Source organism: Penicillium nucicola (assembly GCF_028828085.1).
Source record: "Penicillium nucicola strain IBT 29836 chromosome Unknown utg000001l, whole genome shotgun sequence".
Classification (NCBI taxonomy): Eukaryota; Fungi; Ascomycota; class Eurotiomycetes; order Eurotiales; family Aspergillaceae; genus Penicillium; species Penicillium nucicola.
In genome coordinates, this window is record NW_026643125.1 from 736,397 (window position 1) to 757,147 (window position 20,751).

The 20,751-nt window shown below is 49.6% G+C and overlaps 6 protein-coding genes across 6 annotated transcripts; 3 read left to right on the plus strand and 3 right to left on the minus strand.

Annotated features, from left to right (window-relative positions):
* Positions 1–21: 21 nt before the first annotated feature.
* N7511_000292 (uncharacterized protein) lies at positions 22–4,805 on the plus strand (the record flags this gene model as incomplete). Its single annotated transcript, XM_057122717.1, has 5 exons — positions 22–1,684; positions 1,735–1,819; positions 1,870–2,428; positions 2,494–2,671; positions 3,214–4,805. 5 exons carry the CDS (start codon positions 22–24, stop codon positions 4,803–4,805), a joined length of 4,077 nt encoding a protein of 1,358 aa, XP_056988450.1.
* A 2,259-nt stretch (positions 4,806–7,064) lies between these two features.
* On the plus strand, positions 7,065–8,375 carry N7511_000293 (uncharacterized protein; the record flags this gene model as incomplete). Its single annotated transcript, XM_057122718.1, has 4 exons — positions 7,065–7,176; positions 7,225–7,505; positions 7,773–8,303; positions 8,358–8,375. 4 exons carry the CDS (start codon positions 7,065–7,067, stop codon positions 8,373–8,375), a joined length of 942 nt encoding a protein of 313 aa, XP_056988451.1.
* A 1,735-nt stretch (positions 8,376–10,110) lies between these two features.
* On the minus strand, positions 10,111–11,427 carry N7511_000294 (F-box domain and ankyrin repeat protein; the record flags this gene model as incomplete). Its single annotated transcript, XM_057122719.1, has 1 exon — positions 10,111–11,427. One exon carries the CDS (start codon positions 11,425–11,427, stop codon positions 10,111–10,113), a length of 1,317 nt encoding a protein of 438 aa, XP_056988452.1.
* Positions 11,428–11,954: 527 nt separating this feature from the next.
* N7511_000295 (LysM peptidoglycan-binding domain-containing protein) lies at positions 11,955–12,644 on the minus strand (the record flags this gene model as incomplete). Its single annotated transcript, XM_057122720.1, has 1 exon — positions 11,955–12,644. The coding sequence occupies one exon, from the start codon at positions 12,642–12,644 to the stop codon at positions 11,955–11,957; it is 690 nt and encodes a 229-aa protein (XP_056988453.1).
* Positions 12,645–14,761: 2,117 nt separating this feature from the next.
* N7511_000296 (amidohydrolase family protein) lies at positions 14,762–15,865 on the minus strand (the record flags this gene model as incomplete). The annotated part of the gene is made up of 1 exon (XM_057122721.1): positions 14,762–15,865. One exon carries the CDS (start codon positions 15,863–15,865, stop codon positions 14,762–14,764), a length of 1,104 nt encoding a protein of 367 aa, XP_056988454.1.
* Positions 15,866–18,849: 2,984 nt separating this feature from the next.
* N7511_000297 (sugar porter family MFS transporter) lies at positions 18,850–20,695 on the plus strand (the record flags this gene model as incomplete). The annotated part of the gene is made up of 3 exons (XM_057122722.1): positions 18,850–19,890; positions 19,949–20,231; positions 20,289–20,695. 3 exons carry the CDS (start codon positions 18,850–18,852, stop codon positions 20,693–20,695), a joined length of 1,731 nt encoding a protein of 576 aa, XP_056988455.1.
* Positions 20,696–20,751: the final 56 nt, after the last annotated feature.

Consider the following 20,751-nt stretch of genomic DNA (forward strand, 5'->3'; position numbering starts at 1 on the left):
TCCCCGCACTGGCAGCCCACCATGTCCCGCCGCGCACCACCCCGCGATCGTTACGACGACGAGGAAATATACGAAATGGAGCGAGAACGCGAAAGAGACTACCGCCCGCGCCGACAAGATCGCGAATATGAAAATGACGTCGAATATAGGCGTCGACGCTCCGACCCACCGGTCGAGGACTTGGAGCGTTTACATCTCCGAGAACGAGAGCGCCCCCGACGCGACTTCATGGAAGAAAGCTTTGCGCACCCTAGAGAAAGAGAAGAAATGATGCTCAGACGATCCAGAGAAGAGACTGTCATTTCGTCGCCCGAGCGCCCTATGCGTCGAAGTCGCGAGGAAGCATACCCGCCACCCTCGGGGTCTCGGCGCCGACATCACCCCCGAGAAACCGGCGAAGAAGATCTTCGTTTTGAAGAACACGAGAGGCGTCGCGGAAGCAGAAGGCACCCCCGTGAAGTAGAAGAAGATCTAATTATGGAGGAGAGAGAACGACACGGTGACCGGAGCCATCGACCAGAGCGAGAAGTCGAAGAGGATCTATTTGATGAAGAGGAAGTGCGCCATGAAGGGAGACGTCGTTCGGACCGCGTGCCCGCAGAAGACTTCGTTGTCGAGGAAAGGGAACGACGTGGAGATCGGAGACGTCGTCCAAAGCCAGAATTTGAAGAAGAGAATGTTCTTGTTGAGCGGGAGAGGCGCCGAGGAAGCAGACGTCACCCTCGAGAAATTGACGAAGGTCTTATTATTGAAGAAAGAGAAAGACGCAGAGAACGGAGGCCAGCCCCGGACCCCGAATTTGAGGAAGATATCCGTTTTGAAGAAAGAGAACGACGCAGGCCAAGCAGGCGACATCCAGAAAGACGCTCTGAAGATGATCTTCTGTATGAAACTGAGAAGCGCAGAAGCAGGCGCCGCCCAGAACGCAGATCCGAGGATGATCTAATCGAGGGGAGAGAAATACGTCGGTCAAGCAGGAGACACCCCGAACGCAAATTTGAAGAAGATATGATAATCGAGGAGCAAAGAAGACACGATGAAGACAAGATACGCCGCGAGATCGAGGAAGACGAAGTGGTCATTCGACGAAGAGGAAAAGAGCCACCCATGCGCCGTGGATGGGACAGCGAACAGGATCTTCGACCTCACGACAGAAGATTTGAAATGGAGCGAGATCAAGTACAAATTCGCTCACGTCCCAGACCTCCGCCTCCTCATGCAGTGGAAGTGGAAGAGGTCATCTTGGATGAAAGACCTGCGGATCAACCTGGAGGCCCCATGAACCGCCAAGAACGAGAATTCGAAGACGACGATGTGCTCATCCGGTGGAAGGGCAAAGGTCGGCGGCCACCCATCGCAGGCGAAGATGAGGAGCTCGTCTTGCGTGAAAGACGAGAACGGCGGTCAAGCCCCCCGGTGGAAGAGCTCGAGCGTAAGCTGAGAGGGCTTCGTAAGGCTGGGAGAAGGGACGACCTTGTGGACGAGGAGATGACAACCCGCTCCACATTCGATTCTAGATCACGCCCCCGAGATATTGAAGCGGACGTGGAGCTCGATGAAGAAATTCGAATCCGAAAGACCAAGGAAAAGCTTCCTTCACGCCCACCTTCACCTTCCATGGAGTCAATTCATGTTCCTCCAATTCACCAGGATGTGTTCACACATCACAGGCACATTGATCATGGTAATAATATCATTGCATAACAATGTATGATCTTTGCTAACTGGCCAAAGGCTTTGAGAATGAGCATCTGCCTCATGCACCGAGTCCACGTCTCCGAGAGAAAGGCAGCTTCGATGAAATCGATATTCATCATCGGTGAGCCTAAAAGTTTCCCTGTACCCTGCCAGCCCTAACCCAATCAACAGGAAAAAGCAAGGTGGGCGAATGTCGGAGGAGGACATAGTTATCAAACACCGCAATAGCGAGGAATCACTTTCTCCGACAAGCCATCCATCTGTTGACTTTCATGATCCATGGGAACATGCCACGTCTGCCTCTCATCGAGCTGAACCAATCGACGATGGAATTGCATCGCTAGCAACTGCGCGGTCATTCAGCCGTAGCAGACAGGCCGCATCTAGCATTCATGACCTGGAAGATGAGATCGAAATCGACAGCACCGAGACCGAAATTCGCGCCCCCAAGGGCCTGGATGGATGGTCTGCGGTCCAGGCTCTTACCCGCGAGGAAGCAATCGAGATGACAGGGGCTCTAGACGTTGTTGAAGTCAAACCCCGACGCAGTTCCGTGGAAGAAGCCGAGTCAGGACGAGTTGCTCAGCAAATCATGGAGCCGAAGTCTGCGCGAGACGACCGATGGACTGAAATCACTAAGAAGCTGGTAGTCAGAGAGGCGATTGAAGACATGGGCTATGAGTATGAAGAGAGCCGAGGATATTATTATATCTTCTCTTACCTCAAGCCGGTAAGGATTGACTGGCCCTGTATTGATTGGTGAATGATTTTTATTCTGACATATCATCCGCACAGGAGGACATCGATGAACTTGTGGATTTGTCCGATGCTATTCGCAGTGCACGCCGCAGAAGAATCACTGAGATCCAGCGTGAACGCTCGTCGGTGGCACAACCCATGCCCCGAATGCGGCCACCCCATATGGGCCATCCTCGCATGGGAATGCCCCCACAAGCACGTATGATGGAGAAGCGTATGCGAGAGCTGAGAGACCGAGATTGGGTGGTTGATTCCAGACGGTGATGTTGACAAAACCAGAGTGACAGATTCAGCTCTGAAGTTTGGGAGGTTGTGAAGTCTACCCCGGGGTATACAACTCCTTCACGTGCCCTACGTTCCTGGCACCCGCGACTATCAACTTCTGCATCGTGCCTTCGCTATTCGGAAATTAGCTGCCATCTTTCCTCAAGATGTTCTCTTGTCCTGTTTACTGTTTATTCCTTTTGTTTTTCATCTCTTCCCTCTTCCACCTTCTCTCATCCCCGCACACTCTGTTTATCTTCATCACACAACCGTTACCATTCTCCTTAAGCTGATTCTTGATACCCCTACATCTCTTTGAACTATCCCTCACTTACTAGTTTGTGTTCTTTTGAGACCAGTCTGCGTCTTCTAGGCAGTCTGTCTTACCTTGACCAGCATACATTCCTCTGTTTAGAGGATCCAAAACTGCTTGACAATTCTTCTCTTTACCACTCCCTGGACAACAACGTCCATTATTCTGACAATCCCCAGCTGCTTCGCAACCCTTCATCTGTCTTTTGCCTGTCTACAATCCCTTCTCCTCATCTTCGTTTGTGCCTGTGCTAAATCACAGCAAGATGTCGAACACAGAGCCAGATGATTTCTTTGGTCGTCTTTCGCCGAGCAGCGACGATGGCCTAGACCTACGCCGCTCCACAACCGTCATACGCGTGAATGATGAACGCTTCAACATTCCATCCCACCAACGAAAGCTCCTTCTTAGCAAACTCAAAGAAGTATTGAAAGGCGCAAAGGTCACTGTCCCATTTTGGGCATGTGTCCAAGTTTGCGACCTGAGTAAGCTTGAGTTCACCGCACACATGGCAAACCTGTCACCTTCGATGATGGAGACTCTAACCGATCTTGTCGCCAGCCTGCCTTACAAGTGGACACAAAGATTGTCCCCTTACGATGAATTTGAAACCGAATCAACAACCTCATTCGATGATCCCAAATATGCCACTGCTCCACTCGCCAAGGACATTGCCAGAGAGCGTGATGGTTACAAATGTGTGATCACTGGTGCCGGCAAGGTCTACCAGACAGCCCGCATCTTTCCCGTTCTGGTTACCAAGTCTCCTGGGGTTGTTGCTCCAGCCTTTCCGAGCATTTGGAAGTATGTGGACTTCTTTTGGGATCACGATACCGCTGAACGTTGGAAGAAAGCCGTCTTCAACAGTTCCTTTGATCCTGAGCGTCCAGTAAATGATTGCACCAACCTTATCTGTCTTCGGAATGATTTGCGTACCGCGTGGGTGGATGGATTGTTTGCACTGCGCCCAGTCTCGGTGTCCGATGACAAGACCGAAATGGAAATTGAATTCCACTGGCAGCCACGCGTTGGCCATGCAACATCTGACATGGTCGATGTGACCAAAGAACCTCCTCCCTCGAAGGATATCAGTAGCGTCGAGAACCTCCTCGTGGTTGTGCCTGATCAAGAGAACAAGAACTCCTTTCATCCCATCCAGTCCGGTCATCGATTCAAAATTAAAACCCACAACCCCGTGGATCACCCGCTGCCTAGCTTTGACCTGCTTGATATGCAATGGAATTTTACTCGCATTGTCTCCATGTCTGCGGTCGCCGATACCTTTGATGACGGGGATGATGACGATGACGACGATGGCAGAACCACAGTACAGCACGACTACAACTACGACTACTGCAATTCCCCCAAGGAATCCGGAGACCGACTCATCGGCGATTGGCTTCGGAGTGCAGGCTCCAAGAAATTGAACTCTGACGAGGATGATTCCCTTCCCGATTCAGATTTCTACTACGACGACACCAGTGATACGATGTCGATGACCGGCCCGCTGCCTGGCAAGTTTGGCCTCCCGCTCCCCGGCAAGCGCAGCACGATCCAGGGGCCAGTGAACTATGTTGAGGACGTCCCCGAGGAGATCGCCCGGATGAGCGCCTTCCCCCGCTTTGAGCCCCGGCAGCGGACTGTGAGCATGACTTCGGTGGGCTCTGAGTTCTCCTTCGCTGATATGTCGATGGCGCTCGACAACGGGGAGGACAAGAAGGACGAGAAGGGCGAGAAGGTTGAGAAGGGTGATGGCGAGGAAGCCATCTAAATCTGAAATGCTGTGATCACTGCCATGTACGATTCTGATCGGAAATTGACTTTTCGAGGTTGAGGGCGCGAAGCATGATCTGAGCGAGAAGTGACGTTAATTTGGCCCTGCAACCTTGCCCACATGTACTGTACAGATTGGTCGGAATGTAAAACTACGACTTTTTGTTTGAATTGTCCTCTTTCATAGCCCTAACGGCTCGGCTTCGAGACGTACGTATGTGTGGCGAATGTTGCAATGATCATCACTGTACGCTTGTTTCAGACTCGACGCCATCTGCAAGCCACCAGGCACAATTGGCATGGATCCATTGGACGCCTCCCCGCCTCCCTGCACATCCACCTATGAATGCGACGAGGCGACCATGTAACATGAACCCCGGTTCCTGTGCAAAGTGCATATGCACCATCACAAATCCCCTTTGAAGATCTGGCAGTGCGACCGGGGGGAGATTAACTGGGGGATCAGGTACGGGGGGGGGGGAACCAGGATCAAGTGGATGTGTCTCAGCCAGATTAAAGCTCCCAGCACCATACCCGAATCACGAAGATCTAGAGCCTTTATTATTAGAGAAGTGGTTTTTCTTTGTAGTGTGTCACCTTTTCTCAACCCCTGACGACTGCACTGGATGCTGTACGGTTACTGATCCTATACACGACACCGTGCACTGCACAGCCGCACATAACTTATGCATAGTACTGTACTCAGTACTGTATTGTGCATACATACCCCTGAGGGTTTCAAAGTCGACAGTGAAATGGATTTCCAATCCAGATCTCCTGTACAGTCAGCGGATGATGGCCAATCAATAGAAATGAGGATATTGAAATGACTTCAATTCCGGGATCGATCGATCGGTGAGTTAAGTGCAGTGTGGAGACTCTCCACCAGCTATGGATTTGGGCGAAATTTTGAGAAAGGGGAAGTTGAAGACGAGAACAGCTGTAGACAGCACAGTCACTGTACAAATCGTATTGTCGAGATCAGAGTCTACCCTATATAACTTAGTACTGGAAGAGAGAGGGGAAGACGATATGGAACTTGCAGGTTGCAGGACTTTGTCCGGCAAATCAGAGCGCACTCTGGTCCTTAGCGTTTGCCTGCCCGGTTTTGTGAGAGCGAAATTGGATTATTTTGGGTTGTCCAGTCTAGAACGATGGTAAAACTGGGACTAGGGACTGGTCTATGACATAGGGTGGTAACGGCAGAGGGAGGATCAAGTTGACCCTCGCATACGGAGTACTGTCTACTGTCTACTGGATACTCTCGACTGTTTACTGTCTACTATCTACTGTCTACAAATAAACTAAATAGAAGCCTACCCAAATTGGGGCATTCTTGTGGCTTGTCTCTCGGTGTGGCTTGTTTCTGAGACAGAAATCGTCGATTATCCACTTCACTTACGTATGTCGGGAGTCTGTTCACTTGGCCTGTCGATGCATAGGAAGTGCCTGGATCAAATCCAGGTCGCATGCAGGATCACAATCACGGCCAACTACTGCTACCTGTTAACTGTGAATTGTTCACTGCTAACTGCTAAATGCTAACTGCTACCGGTATGAAGGAGAGGAATGTTCCATTCCCTTGGTTGTCCATACTTTGGCTCTCCAGTCGGGAAAATTTCAGTGGAGTTCGTTTAGAACAGGAAAAAAGTCAATAGACAACTGATGAGATAACTATGAATGTTACCCGAGACTAAGAATTATTGCCAATGAGAAGCTCAATGGCGTACACTGCAGATAATAGATCATAACAGGCCACAGCAGAGATAACAGTGGGTGGTTTTTTCCCCCTACTTCACCCACTGGGCTGCGGTTTCATACCTCTCGACAGGCCAATGTCTTCCCCCTGAATGGAGCCTGGCCACAAGTGTAATTCAACTGCAAATAAACAAGTAAAGGCAATAATCTCGTAGCCGTCAGAAGGAAAATCAGTATCCACCGAGCGGGTATGTCGGGAGGCTCGACATACTCCGAGAGTAACACCCGTGACTGATCGTCTCCTCTTCTCCTCTTCTCACCTTTCTCTTCCCTTTCCCACCTCTTTCAGCACGCTTGGATAGTGGGGGAACAATTGGGCCTTTCCCTTTCTTTGATCTTGATCTCCCTCCCACCGATCGTCGTGACGGTCGGCACACAACCGATTTCGCTCTCTTTCGTGACTATTTCGACCTGAATCTCGACCCTTTTGCGAACTGGCTCAGGCACCACTTCGTCGGCCACTGGTGGTTGGGTGAACAAGTGTGAGAGGACCTCCACGATGCAGGTCCTCGTGTGGGTGTCGACCTGGGCCCTCCTGGCACCCTGGGTGTCGGCCGCGTCAGACCTCACCTACTGTGCCTCTGTGAACACAGGCTCTTCTTCCTCGGCGTGTAAGTAGATGGTCTCTCGCCGACCGAGCCATGGCTGACCAGTTTTAGCTACGAGCACCTTCCAATCCAACGGACTTTGCGAGGGCACCTGTGCCGACTATGCACTGGGAATTCTCCAAGGCAAGAGTTGCTGGTGCTCCAATGTCGCACCATCCAAGAGCTCGCGATCCGATACTTCAGACTGCGACACATCCTGCCCGGGTTACCCAGACGATAGCTGTGGAAGTGCGGCCAAAGGAGTGTTTGCCTACATTGCAATTTCGGGAAACTCAGTGACTAGCACAGCGGGCGGCTCGTCGTCAACCAGCAGTACTTCCTCTTCAAGCTCGGTAAGCACTCTCCACTATTTCTCCTGCCCTGCCTATCCACATCCCCCATTCCTTGTTGAATCGACCACGTCCCCGAGCCACGTAACATCACCGGGGTTGGGGTCTTGTTCATGGTTCTGATCTCGGGGATAGGAGAGCACCACAACGACGCTGTCGCCTGAAACTGTCACTGTGACTGCTTCGGAACCACTCTCCAAGTCATCACAAACTGTATCGTGGCATCATTGATCTGTGTCTTGGACGCGCCTCGCTGACTTGGTTTATTAGTCTACTTCTACGGAATCGGAATCGAAATCGAAATCGACATCGGGTACGACTACATCCTCGGCCAGCGTCACATTCGAAACCAACTCTGGCGGCCAGGTGAAGACTATCACCGTCTCAGACTCGACCTCCACTTCTGCTGCGGGGGCTGGGGCTGACTCGGCATCGGCTGACGCCAGTGCTGCTGGCGGATCCAAGCTCAGTGGTGGATCCATTGCCGGTATTGTGATCGGTGTCCTTGGTGGACTCGCCTTGATCGGAGCACTCGTCTTTATGATCTTCTTCTACCGCAAGCGTGCTCGTTCCATCAGCCCGATCCCAAGCCAGGACATGGCCGACAACCGCGACAGCAGGGGATCCAGCTTCGGGTGGCCACAGGGCAGTGACGCTGCTGCTGGTGGCGCTGTCCCTGGACGGTCAGGTACATTCATTGACCGACGTATGAAGCCCAATGCGGTTCTCTACCCGAACGGTCCCCGTGATAGCAGTGTCTCGCTGCAAGATAACGAAGATTACTCACGGCCTGTTCTTCGTGTATGTGACCCTGTCTCATCTTCTGGTTTGGAACTCCACTAACACTATCTGCAGCTCACCAACCCCGATTAAGGATCGCCAGCTGTGCACAATTCAATTCCCTATCTCTCAGTCACTCCACCTTCAACCCTCTCAGTGCGCCTCCCACTTCATTAATAACGCGCCAAGTTCCAAAAGACACCACTGTTATGATACCCACTTGTCGCTCGACTTCTTTATTTTTTTCTTTCTATGTGTGTTACCGTGAAGGAAACGGGACTTGGTAGCACACAAAATGGTGCTCTGTTTTCCACCCAAATTGTCTCAACCACTTCCGGCAGATGGCTCATCTAAGCCATCTTACCCTGCTGGAATGGACCTTATTAGAAGGATACAGAAAACAAAGAGCCCAAGCCCTGAAATTCAATTCCGAGGATCTAAATTAGATCCCTACCCCTGTCTTTCATATTTCATCTGCGTTCACGAACACATACATTATCTTGCATACATATCTCGCGTCGTTCAGATTGGTAACACTACACTTGCATGTTTTGTTATCTGTCAACTTATCTTATTTCACTTGACCTGAGACAGGGAGTACATACCGTTACTCGCAGCATTTACAGCTCCAATATACCGGACTAGTTTATTGCTCTCTCTCTCTGCTGCATTGTCTTTTGTGCTTTCCTGCCTGTCTTCTGTTCCGGTCACTGGTTTCACTGATCCCCTTAAGCTTTAGCTCGTGGTCTTGACCTTGCTGGATTCGCCCTCTGTCCTGTACCTCCCAGCTTATTCTAATTGCTGCACCTTTTCGCTCTTGCTGTTGCTTTGCGGGACACGTCCTGGCTTGTTTAGACTGATTGATTCAATGAAAAACATTACGCTTGATTCAATGCATGACCTACAGTAGTCTCACACTAATACCGACACTACCACTAAAAACCAGCAACTAACGACTCTGTCACTTATCAAGAATCAAGACCTATTGGTTCAACTCTTCATCGTCTAGTGCAAAAGTGATCCCACTGTCTTAGACTTTGGCGTGTCCGGGTGACCTATAGTAAGACATTCTGCTTATCTTTGCTCTTTGGGCTGAGAAGCTGACCACATCTTGACCAATTAATCCGACTCTTTCCATCGCTACAACTTTCTTTCTTTTTTTAGAGGATCCCTTTGTTGTCGTCTTTTGATTGTTCTCTTTATCCTGTTGCAAGAGCCTCTCCCGACGTGTTCGAGCGGTTCATGCGGCTATCGTATACCATTGGACCCTATCTACTGTAGGCTGCGGCCTATCTGCCCACGAGGCTGATCGTCTTGTCGAGTGAGTCATTTGAGAAATTATCGTTAGCCTTTACTCAGTGGCTTTTTGGTGACATCAGAGTCTGCGCACTATGGAGTCGATCATCACAGGTATAGATTTGATATTTGTTGAGCGCGGATTTCCTGGATCTAGCAGATACTGGATACGAATGCTCGTTTCAATCCTAGAAGAAAGTCTGAAACTGCAGATAAACTATGTAGTGGAGTGCTCGGATAAGTTATAACGTTAGTTCTACTGGCTTAAGTCATGTCACAGCGTGATAATTTACCATTCGGCAACGAGGGAGCTTGGAATAGGATGTAGTTCACATTGAATCAGAAATGATGGCTACAAACGCCTTTGAGCAACAGAGAAAAAAGTATTCCGTATTCCAAAACCCTCCTACAACCAAAACCACGAAGAAACCTTGAATATCGTGGAACTTGTCAACTTCCCAGTCTACATCGTTTCAATGTCCTCCGACTCTCTCACATATCGAACTCTCCTCGGTTTTCCAGCTCTATTCCTCTAGCGCACTTTGGGGACAGATGTCAAATAATCCTTCATCTCGTGCAGCCCAAGTTCTAGAGCCAATTCGTAAGAAGCGAATTGCTCATCACCCTGGTCGTCGTCGTTGATAAACGGATGGTCGTTGACAGACTCCTCGCAGATAATTTTAACAATATCAAGACGCTTCATCTCAATAGCAATAGAGAGCGGAGTCTCCGAACAGTTTCCTCTCCGGACCTTCTGGCCCCGACGTAGAAGCAATCGAATAATGTCCACATTCCCAGCCCGTACCGCAGTATGGAGCTCGGTAAAGCCATTCGCATCCTCAATCCCAAGCTTCACATCCCACCGCTCAATGATGCTACGTGCAATGTCCCAATGGCCCCCGACCAGCGCGCGGTCAAGCGGACTATAGCCGTCCAAATCACGAGCGTTGACATCCGCGCCATGGGACATAAACGCCAACGCAAGTGCATGATGGCCCCGTTCCACGACCAGATGAAGCGGCGTCTCCTCATAAACAGACCGAGCATTGATCATCTCCGCCGAGACATGCGGCAAGAGAACTCCGAACATATCCAGATCCCCACGCACCGCCACATGGTGCATAATCGCCCACCCATTGTCCTCCTCCCAGGCAGGGTGATCCGTCCACACCAGCTGACCAAGATGAGTCAAATCCAGCCTCGGCTCCGCCTCCAGGAAAACAGCCATGATCTCCGCAGTGCACGTGTGGGCAATATAAGCCGCAAGACCGTGCTTGTTGACATCAGCGCCCAGCTCGATCAGCGCGCGGATGAGATCCGGCTGCTGGGTGTAGATGGCGTGCGCCAGGGCGCTCATACTGGTGGCGTAGTCGATGGCGTTGAGGTCGGCGCCGTAGTTGGCGAGCAGGTGGACCATGTCGGACGAGCGAGAGTGGACGGCGAGACTGAGCATGCGTGCGCCGCCGAGGCAGTGCGAGTTCGGGTCGACGCCTAGATGAAGGTATTTGTGCGCTTCATGCATGTTGCCGCTGCGCACGGCTTGAGCGAAGAGCTCGTTGTCTTCTGGCGTGACGTGCTCGAATTCTTCGAAGGTGTCGCGGTTCTCGCCGTTCACTTCGCCGTTGTCTCGCATCCAGTAGCCCTTTGGGTCTATGAAGCCGTATTCCTTGTATATCTCGTCGGATGGTAGGGCTTTGCGGAACAGGCTTGCTTTTCTCTTCGCGGTCTCTTCGAGCGTGGCTTGCATGTCCTTGCAGCTCACTGAGAGGTTTGCGGTGGATTTGGTGTCGCAATGGTCGACGATCTGAAAGACAAGTTCCCGTGGTAGGGCGTCGAAGTTGGTTTTCATTACTGATCCCATGACTTTGCTTTTTATTGACTCGAGTGTGGGAATGAGGATCGATATTGTTGATGGTGAAGAGTGATTCTCTGCGAAATGATCAGAGTTATGTATCGGTTTTCAGTCTTTCTTCTTGAAAGGGGTTATTTTTATCTACTACGTCCTCGGATTCGATCAAGAACTTGACGGAAAGCCTGTTTCGAGTCATTATGGAATATTTTCTTTGAACTATGAAACAAGGGCTGGTAGTTTCATTGCGGCTCAGGAGCCACCCGGTGAAAGGATGAAAGGACTCCATACTTTTTCGATATCCCAACCATGCGATACAGCAAGTATTTGACAAGAAAGGAAAAGCCAGATAAAAATAAGTGGAACGACTGAATGAAGACCACAGGCTTTCACAGAATGAACCTGAAAACCTCCTTGGCCGCCACAAGAAACAAAGCAACTTTGAATATAAGAGAAGGTTGAGTGATCAACCCATGAGTTGAAAACAACCAATCAAAACATTCAAAAACTCGAGAATGAAACACAATCTAAACCTCCTCTGTGACATTCAATGACAGATTCGTACATCCCATAGGCACAGTAATCCAAGCCGCGTCCGCAGCAGTATGATCACTGTAGTTGTACATGCCATTAAAGGACATGATCTGACCGACAGAAGTGCCGAACTTCTCCGCAAGATCCTTGTAAACACCATAGGTGAAATGGAACGGCGTAACAGAGCAAACACTCGGAACACACTGAGGGATCTTGAGCCACGTACCCGCCGGCAAAACCTCCGTTGTCGACGAGATCATGCCCTTCGCCTGAGCCCAGATGGTATCAACAGTAACATTCAGCTTGTAAAGCGCAATCTTCTCAATCGTGTCACCGGCGATAGTTCTGTAGTCATGGGGACCGCCCTTGACACAGGTATCTGTGGCATTCTGTCTGGTCAACAGACAGGTGCTGCTGTCGGGGTTGCAGACCTGGGCGGGAATGTTGAGTGTGAAATCGGCATAGAGGTGCTCTGCGTCAATCATGCGATTGGCACGCGCGATATCGCATGCTCCGCGATCGAATCGCTTGGCGATGCTGAAGATTGTATCTTCGGATGTGGCAGTGTACTGGAAGGTGGTGGTGTTCAGAGATGATTCATCACAAGCGCCTCGAGGGGCGTGTGGAATGGCAGATGCTGAGGTAGCAAGTGCTGCAAGGAGTGCTTTGGATGAAAAATGCATGATGAATGAGTGAATCAAGTCGGGTGTTCTGCTATTCAAGGGGCATTGTAGGCGGGGAAACCTCGACTTTATAGAGTAGAGTGCATTGGTGATGCTGTGCTTGGTCTGTCTTGCCAGGGAAATGATAAGCTCAAGCAACAACTCCGAGGTCCACTTGACCCATCCCGGGGCTCCAAGAAGCTTAAGGTTAGTACAATGTATCAAAGCGGCCGTGGTCCAGGGGTGTAAATCATTGCCTGCATATGCGTAGTTGCTCCTCGAGCTGACGAATTCGTTCAATTTGTCACCGGGATTCAAGTATACAATAGATGAAGTCAAATTGGTCTGTGATCAGGCTCAGGCTGTTTACGTATTTCTCCACTGCCCTACACAGACTGAGTACATCTTGTACGCATTATTCGATCGAAATCGGAAGGAAGCGAGGGACAAGTCGGTTCTCTGAATATTTCCAAGCAATAAGTTTTTTATGAAGCAAACAATTTACTTAAACCCGAGAGGTACCAACGATATGGAGGTTGATCGTCACTTCAATCCTCGTGGTCCAGTTTTCGCGACGTTAGCTCTAGATGTACTGTACTGTGACTGCATATGCTGTGAGTTAAACCGTGGACACACAGATGACGACGCGTGTTTCTCTTCAGGATGGGCATGGAATCCCCAGACCCCGGACAAGTAGGGCCGTAGTATTATGACTATGTCCGTATCTCAACTAAAGCACTTTGGCTTCGGCTAGAACCCATGCGAGGGGCAGTCTCCCCGCGTCATGAACTGGCTTTAAGAGAGACTAGGCATTGAAAAAGGTCCCATTGGCTTTCCGAAGCAAGAGATTTCAAGCATTGCATACGTAGTGATCTTGGCAATCTCGGGGTCGGGGTTGGATACCGAAAGAGGAAATGACCTACTCCTCGGGGGACTGTTACAACTGGGCTGCATAACACTAATGCACTGTGTGTTTCTCGTTCTATTAGATTTATTATATAGTGGAATCTGTAGCAGTAAAACATTCGCTTTCTATTAGTAAGTGGTTGTAGATAGCTGGCTAGCATTGTTTTCATCGAGTAAGATAGTCCGGGAGAGGACCGCGGAACATTTGCGGCTCTTTACTTCTACGTACCGGTGATATTGAAGGCTGAACCAATTCAAGCCGTCTGCTTGGAATAAGATCGATGTAGAGCCAGACTGCTTCTTTTTCTCCTTTTTTTTCAGAATTTAAAGTCCCTGGTGCTTGATTATGTATATTGTAACCCTAGGACAAGGAGGAATTTTGTCCTGGGTTAGTGCTCATTTTTTTTGATAAGCATGGGGATGAGAGACCGCGAATTGTTTCGTTTGACTTAAAGTAACCCTTTGTTGAAGCTTCCGGCGTATGTGTTTCTCGACACGAAACGGGGATGTGCCGCACTGGCTATAGTCCTTAAACAAGGAAACCCTGCGGATGTGGCTGGCAGGAATGTCTTCACCTCATCCTGGTCCTTAGTAGTCGATGAACGATGATTTTAGTAGTATGTGATTCTTACACGTCCTTTTATGAACGTGAGATGGTGAGATGCACGCTAACGTGTGCATGTACGCTATACTAAAATCTAAATCCCTGTCTTACATAGTTATTCTTGAAAAAGGTTTGACCGAAGTAGATTGGGTATTTACAAGGTCTAGTTACAAATGAATGAAAACCAAATCCCTCACGGTAAGCATGGGGTGAATGGAAACGAACTAAAGAAATAGGCTTTGGAGTTTAGAAGTCGGACTGCTCGTTTAACTGCAAAGACTCGCGGTCATGAAGAGACTATATCGCATATGGCATCTTTCGGAGTGAACAGGACTTATGAGGCTTCAGCTGAACAACTTCCGAGAAGAGTTTTTTTCTATGGTGAAAAGGTAAGAATCGGATATGTCGGCGTTCGGAATGCCGAGATAACGAGATCCGATCCTTGATATCCGCCGAAGCTTGTTCGGCCCGGGTGTTTTTGGATCTTCAGGCAAGTAAATTCTATGACAAAACCCCTCTATTCAAATTATAAACATAGGTTGGATCTATATCTGAAAAATTTTGATAGTACAATGAATATTTGCCCTTGCCAGATGCGCCTGTTCCGTAACATAAAACAGAAGCCTATTTAAGCCTTGAATCTAAATAGTTCCTCTGCATTTGTATTGCAGATCTTTCGTAGATCAGACGGGCCAACAACATCTCCCAACGCTCGAACAAACTCCGGTACTCTTTGAGCATCGATGTAAGGGTAATCGTTAGCAAACAGAATCCGGTCAACCCCCCACGTTTGGATTGCAATCTGTGTTGGGGGCAATGAGAAGAGTCCAGAGATGGCGATCCAAACCTGACTCCGCATGGCTTGGCCGACACTTCGCTTCAGCCCGAAGATATTCTCATCAAACATGGCATCAAAACGCTGGATCATCATAGGCAACATCTCGCCCTGGTGCCCTACCACAACCTTCAGCTTTGGGTGCCTATCCAGTGTTCCGGATATAGCGAGGCGAAGGACGTGAATTGCAACCTCATTATGCCATCCCCAGCCCATGCCAGCCAAGGTCGCCGACAATTGGGGCTTTTCCGGAAAAGTATAATAAGCATCAATGACCGCGGGAGGTGCAATTCCAGGGTGGAGATATAGCGGCACATCCAAGGCTTCGAATTCCGAAAGTAAGTCGTCAAACTCCGGGTCATCAAGAAATTTCCCCGTACATCCCACCGAGCCCGCCATCATTGCACCCACAAAGCCAAGTTCCTTCACGCAACGGCGAAGTTCTTGAATCGCCAACTTGGGCGCGTGGAAAGGCAGTTCCGCGAGAGCCTTGAAACGATCAGGATGAGAGTCAACCGCTTTCTTTAGATTATCGTTGATGTCGCGTGCTAGCGCCGCACCGGGCTCTGGCTCCATCTGCATACAGTTGACTGGTCCGGCAAGGCTCAGAATCTGCACGGCGATGCCGCCCTCGTTCATATCATGCAGGCGTTGGTCCCCCACGTCGGTGGAGCGACCGCGAGCGTAAGCCATTGCTTCATGGTTGACAAGTTGGCTGAAGACCTTTTTCGCGTGAGTTGCCAGACCTTCATCAGGGATTCGGCTGGTTAACTCCGGGAAAATGACATGTTCCTCAACTCCGATTATCTTCAGGTCGTGAAGCTCTGAGCGCAAGTAGTTCATTCCTGGCCCTGGAGTGGTGATGGGGCCGCAGTTTGAGTTTGGTGCGTTTGCCATTTTGGAGGTGATATTCGGAATGGTCTGAATAGGCGATACTATACGTGCACAAACTGTCGCGGATAACCTCCATTTATATAGTACTTGTGTTCAGCGTGTTTTCGTTGATTTTCCCGGCTGGTCCGGCCTGTCGTTGTCCCGAACGTTTTTGGTCGGACAATAGGGCCTATGAGGTCAGTCAATCCCCAGTTGGTTTGATGACGAAGGAGGTATCCATGTCCGGTCCTGACGAGCTGGAAATATCCTCCTGCCATCTATGAAGTGGACGAGAATCATCGAGTGTGGTAAACCCAGTGACATCCCATATGCCTGATGGCGACCTCAGGCAGCCATCAATGTTATTAGAAAAGCATCGTTAGAGAGCCTGTTGATCAGCTAGATATTGCAGATTGATCTCCCACTGAGTTCTATGATCTGAGAATATGCGCAGTGAGCCTCATTGCCGCCCCATGTCTGTTGCATCAGACTGCCATCGTGCCGTTCCCATTTCAATATTTCAAGTGAACGAGAGCGAATGAGAAGATGAAACGACCTCTGGAATGTAACACTTTACTCGATCAGCACATTATCTTGAGCCGGGTTATGATGATTTTACCATGAAGTATAAGCACTTGGTGTGAGGAACGAATCTATTTGATCCCCACTGCTTCTTTCCAAAGATCAATGAGGTGGAGAGAATAAGATCGAAGCATTAGGGAGAAGTAGAAAGCCGAAGTAAACGATGTCCGTTGCTGTTTTCACCAGGTTAAGGCACGTCGTTCAGGGGATAGACTCCACCTATCATATGGAGTCAGAGGCATAATCTCACTCAGGTTTGATCTAGTAAGGGATGTTATGAGTAATCCATACCTGAAGCAGCAGCTTCTATGGAAGAAGGAGCCATAGGTAAATAAACCTCAAGAGGGTCGACTACCGGAGTGTTAGCGGGAAATTCGTCCAGGATAACAGGCGTAGGTATGTTGTATTGAGAATAAAGTACGTACGTCTTAGTAGACTTGAGAATCCACTGTCTACGTTTCAACGATGTGGCTCAATTTGACACTCTCTAATTTCCACTCTTTGGGCTCGTTTATTTCTTTGTAGCGCATGTTTCAAGCTGCTGGCAGAAAGTATAACTTCAAGTAGTGCCATCGATGATGTTAACAATATAAACAAGTTCATGTTACCCTAGGTTCCTATGCAGGGTTGTTTTGAGTTTCATTGCTCGTTTTAGGTAACAATTGCGAGGATTTCCCAGGTCAGGATACCGCTAGGGCTTATGTAGGGACTGTAACCCTTGAGAATAGTTAATAAAGTGGAACGACTCCTTGACCAACGAATCCTGCGAATACAAATATCGAGAGAGAATATGCACCCAGCGTTCTCACGCAATAATGCACCAATTAAACGGTTTATGCTACCACAAACCTTCGATCAGAATGATACAGAACAGAGTAACATCCTATGTGTGCATCCAAAGCAGTGAATGCATAAAAAGAAAAGTCAAATATTCCCGCTTCAACTTCGGTCAGACCCAGGACCGACGAGGTTCATTGGTCCATTGAGACACGCGAGACCCCAATGGATAAACGTCGGAAATGGCGTCCAAACAACGGAAATTCGAGACCGGATCAGTCGGAAGCTGAGATGGGCTCGGTTCCCCGAGAAAAGTAGCCGACACTCGACTGATTCGATCCCGGAAAGTGATACGACCCTTGTAAATTACAAAATCCCCAGATTTCCATCCCCGACATTTGAATTCTCACCGGGCATCTGGAACAGGCAAAGCGAAAGAAGGGGTTAACCCCGTGGGAAAATGTAGGGCCACGCGTCCCGCGGCTCCCCGAAGTTGACGGCTGCCGAACAACTCAATGCCGGTCTTGACTGGACACTATTTTTTCCCCCTCCCAACTTAACGGTCTCGTGTACACGGCTTGGCTATTAGCTTGAAATCAGCATATCCGTGGAAATATCGGGGAGAACGCGCCTCGTGGCTTGCGCCACTCCATACTGGCGCAACATCGTGTGAGCCAGAGACAAACTATGCTAAATCAGGAGTTAGGGCTGCTAAGTCGAATTCCGAATGAGTCAACCCGATATTTGCCCGGCGCCACAGTTTCCGTTGCTTCAGGCGTCTATGCTTCTCATTGGGTGCTGGTCCAAACATGCGGGATTAGTCCACAGAAGTGTTTTGATGCCTCAAGTGGGACTTCGGGTGTTCTTTGTCTTATTTTTCTAGAAAGTTTCCACTTATTTGAGATCAGCTGATGAGCGAAAGTCTCTATTGGAGCAGACCTGGCCTGCAGCCGCGTGGGCTAACCCCAGTGGATACATGCACTTACAGTACTGTACAGTCGCTGTTCATCAGCTAAACATGGCGATAAGTCCGAGTATGCGGGGGCCATAGCTTAACTCCATGGGGGTTTTCAGTGCAGTAAGCACTAATGACCCCTCTCCCTGAGAACAGGGATTTTGATATTGGGGAAAGGGATTCAGGATTCATGCTGGAGAGAATTACGAATCACAGCAAGTCGAAGCCAAGCCATGGCGGTCTTGGCCACCGAGGCTTGTTCGATGTAACTTTCGGTTCGCAGACTGCCCAGTGAACGCCGTCGCTTGAGGCGCGGTGCTTCTTCTTGGATGGTGGCGCCCTTAGCTTCCAACAAGTATTCTCGTACTTCCGGCTCATTACTACTCCGAGTATCGGTCTAGCCTTCAAACTTGGATCTAGCGTGTTTCTAGTCGGTTTTTTACGGCACATGCCATCGAGTGATCTAGGGTTTTTCGCATGGAAATTTCTGTCTGGAGTGCAGCGTTGCGTCTCCAGTTCCGGGGAAACGTCGTCGGCCAAAGGCGCTAACCCCAGGTAGCGAGGAGAAAAAAAGGTGAGGCGCATGATGGGACCAGGACTATATAATGCGGGTGGTCTACCCGTCTTGCAGTTCTTAGTTCCCTGACTGGGTTTCATTCTTTGCTTTATCTTGTGCCCTAACTTCATACCTAAGATGGCGATCAGTCAGTCAGTGGTTGGCCGCAACAATGCGGAGAAGCCTCACGGTCTCAGGGGATTCGTGTCTAATCCTTATGTCTTCTTCACATGTTTGTTTGCCTCCTTGGGTTGTATCATGTATGGATACGATCAGGGTGTGATGGGTCCCGTCCTTGTCATGGAGAACTTTGAGAACCACTTCCCTACGTTCATGGGCTCTACCATTCAGGGTTGGTTAGTGTCTGCTCTGGAGCTCGGTGCCTGGGCCGGTGCCCTGATCAACGGTGTCCTCGCAGATCGCATCTCGCGTAAGTACGCTATGATGACTGCCGTTTTCATTTTCACCCTGGGTACCGGTCTGCAGGCTGGTGCACAGACGCCTGCATACTTCTTTGCCGGCCGAATCATCGGTGGTGTTGGTATTGGTATGTTCAGTATGGTCATCCCACTATACCAAGCTGAGATTGCTCCTCCTGAGCTGCGTGGTTCGCTGGTTTCCCTCCAGCAGCTGTCCATCACTGTGGGCACCGCGATCGCCTTCTGGCTTGACTATGGCATGCAGTTTGTTGGTAGTAATACATGCCAACCTGAGGGTATCAGCAACCCTTACCTGGCTGACGGCACATACAACGCCGCTCAAAACCATGGTCACACCTGCTTGGGCCAAAAGACCATCGCGTGGAGACTTCCTCTGGCGCTGCAGATTATCCCCGCCTGGATTCTGTTCTTCGGTCTCTTCTTCTTGCCATTCTCCCCTCGTTGGTTGATGATGAAGCACCGTGACGAAGAGGCCAAGTCTGTCATCTCTCGTCTGCGTCGTCTCCCTGAGAATGACCCTCTGGTTCAGGCTGAGTACCTTGAGATTAAGGCTGCTGTCATGTTCGACGAGGAGAGTGAGCGTGAGCTCGTCGGTACCGGCGGTGCTTTAGCTCCCTGGAAGTCTCTGTTTGCTCCCAACATGCTGAAGCGCTTGACCCTCGGTTGTGGTATCATGATCTTCCAGCAGTTTACTGGTATCAATGCTGTACTTTACTATGCGCCCCAAATTTTCTCCTCGGTATGTGATACTTCTTTTGTATGAGCGGATACCTTTCTAACTCTTTCCTTCTTATCAGTTCGGTTTCACCTCCACGAAAACAACTCTCCTCGCCACTGGTGTGACTGGTATTCTTCAGATTATCTTCACCTTCCCCTCCGTCCTTTTCCTCGACAAGTTTGGCCGCAAGACATTCCTCATTGTTGGAGCGGCTGGCATGTTCCTTTGCCACATTATTGTCGCTATCGTTGAGGGTATCTACAAGCCCAAATGGGACTTGAATGAGGGACTGGCCCAGTCCCAAGGCTGGGTGGCTATCGCCTTCATCTGGCTCTTTGCAGTCAACTTTGCCTACTCTTGGGGTATGTCACCAGCTCATCAAATATTCAAATATTAATTTTGCTAACAACGTGTAACAGGCCCCGTCTCTTGGGTTTTGGCCCAGGAAATCTTCCCCAACAGTCAGCGGTCTCGCGGTGTCTCCATCGTTGCTTCCACCAACTGGATGTTCAACTTTGTCATTGGTCTTACCACCAAAGACATGCTTAACTCGATGAAGTACGGCACCTATATCTTCTTCGCCATCTTCAGTGCTGGCGGTGGTCTCTTCGTTTGGAAGTATGCCCCTGAGACCAAGGATAAGACTCTTGAGGAACTCGATATCTTCTTTGGCGGCGCTATGGAAAGCATTGCTGAGTCTGATCGTCTTCGTATGCTCCGCATCAACGAGAGCCTTGGCCTTACTGGTGTTGAGAACTTGGAGGACCTCAAGACCGAGAAGCAAATCAACGCTGATCACGTTGAGGTTGACTCGACTACTGCTTAAATGCAATGATAATGATAAGGTCTCGGCCTTTTTTATATAATACCACCTACTTCGGT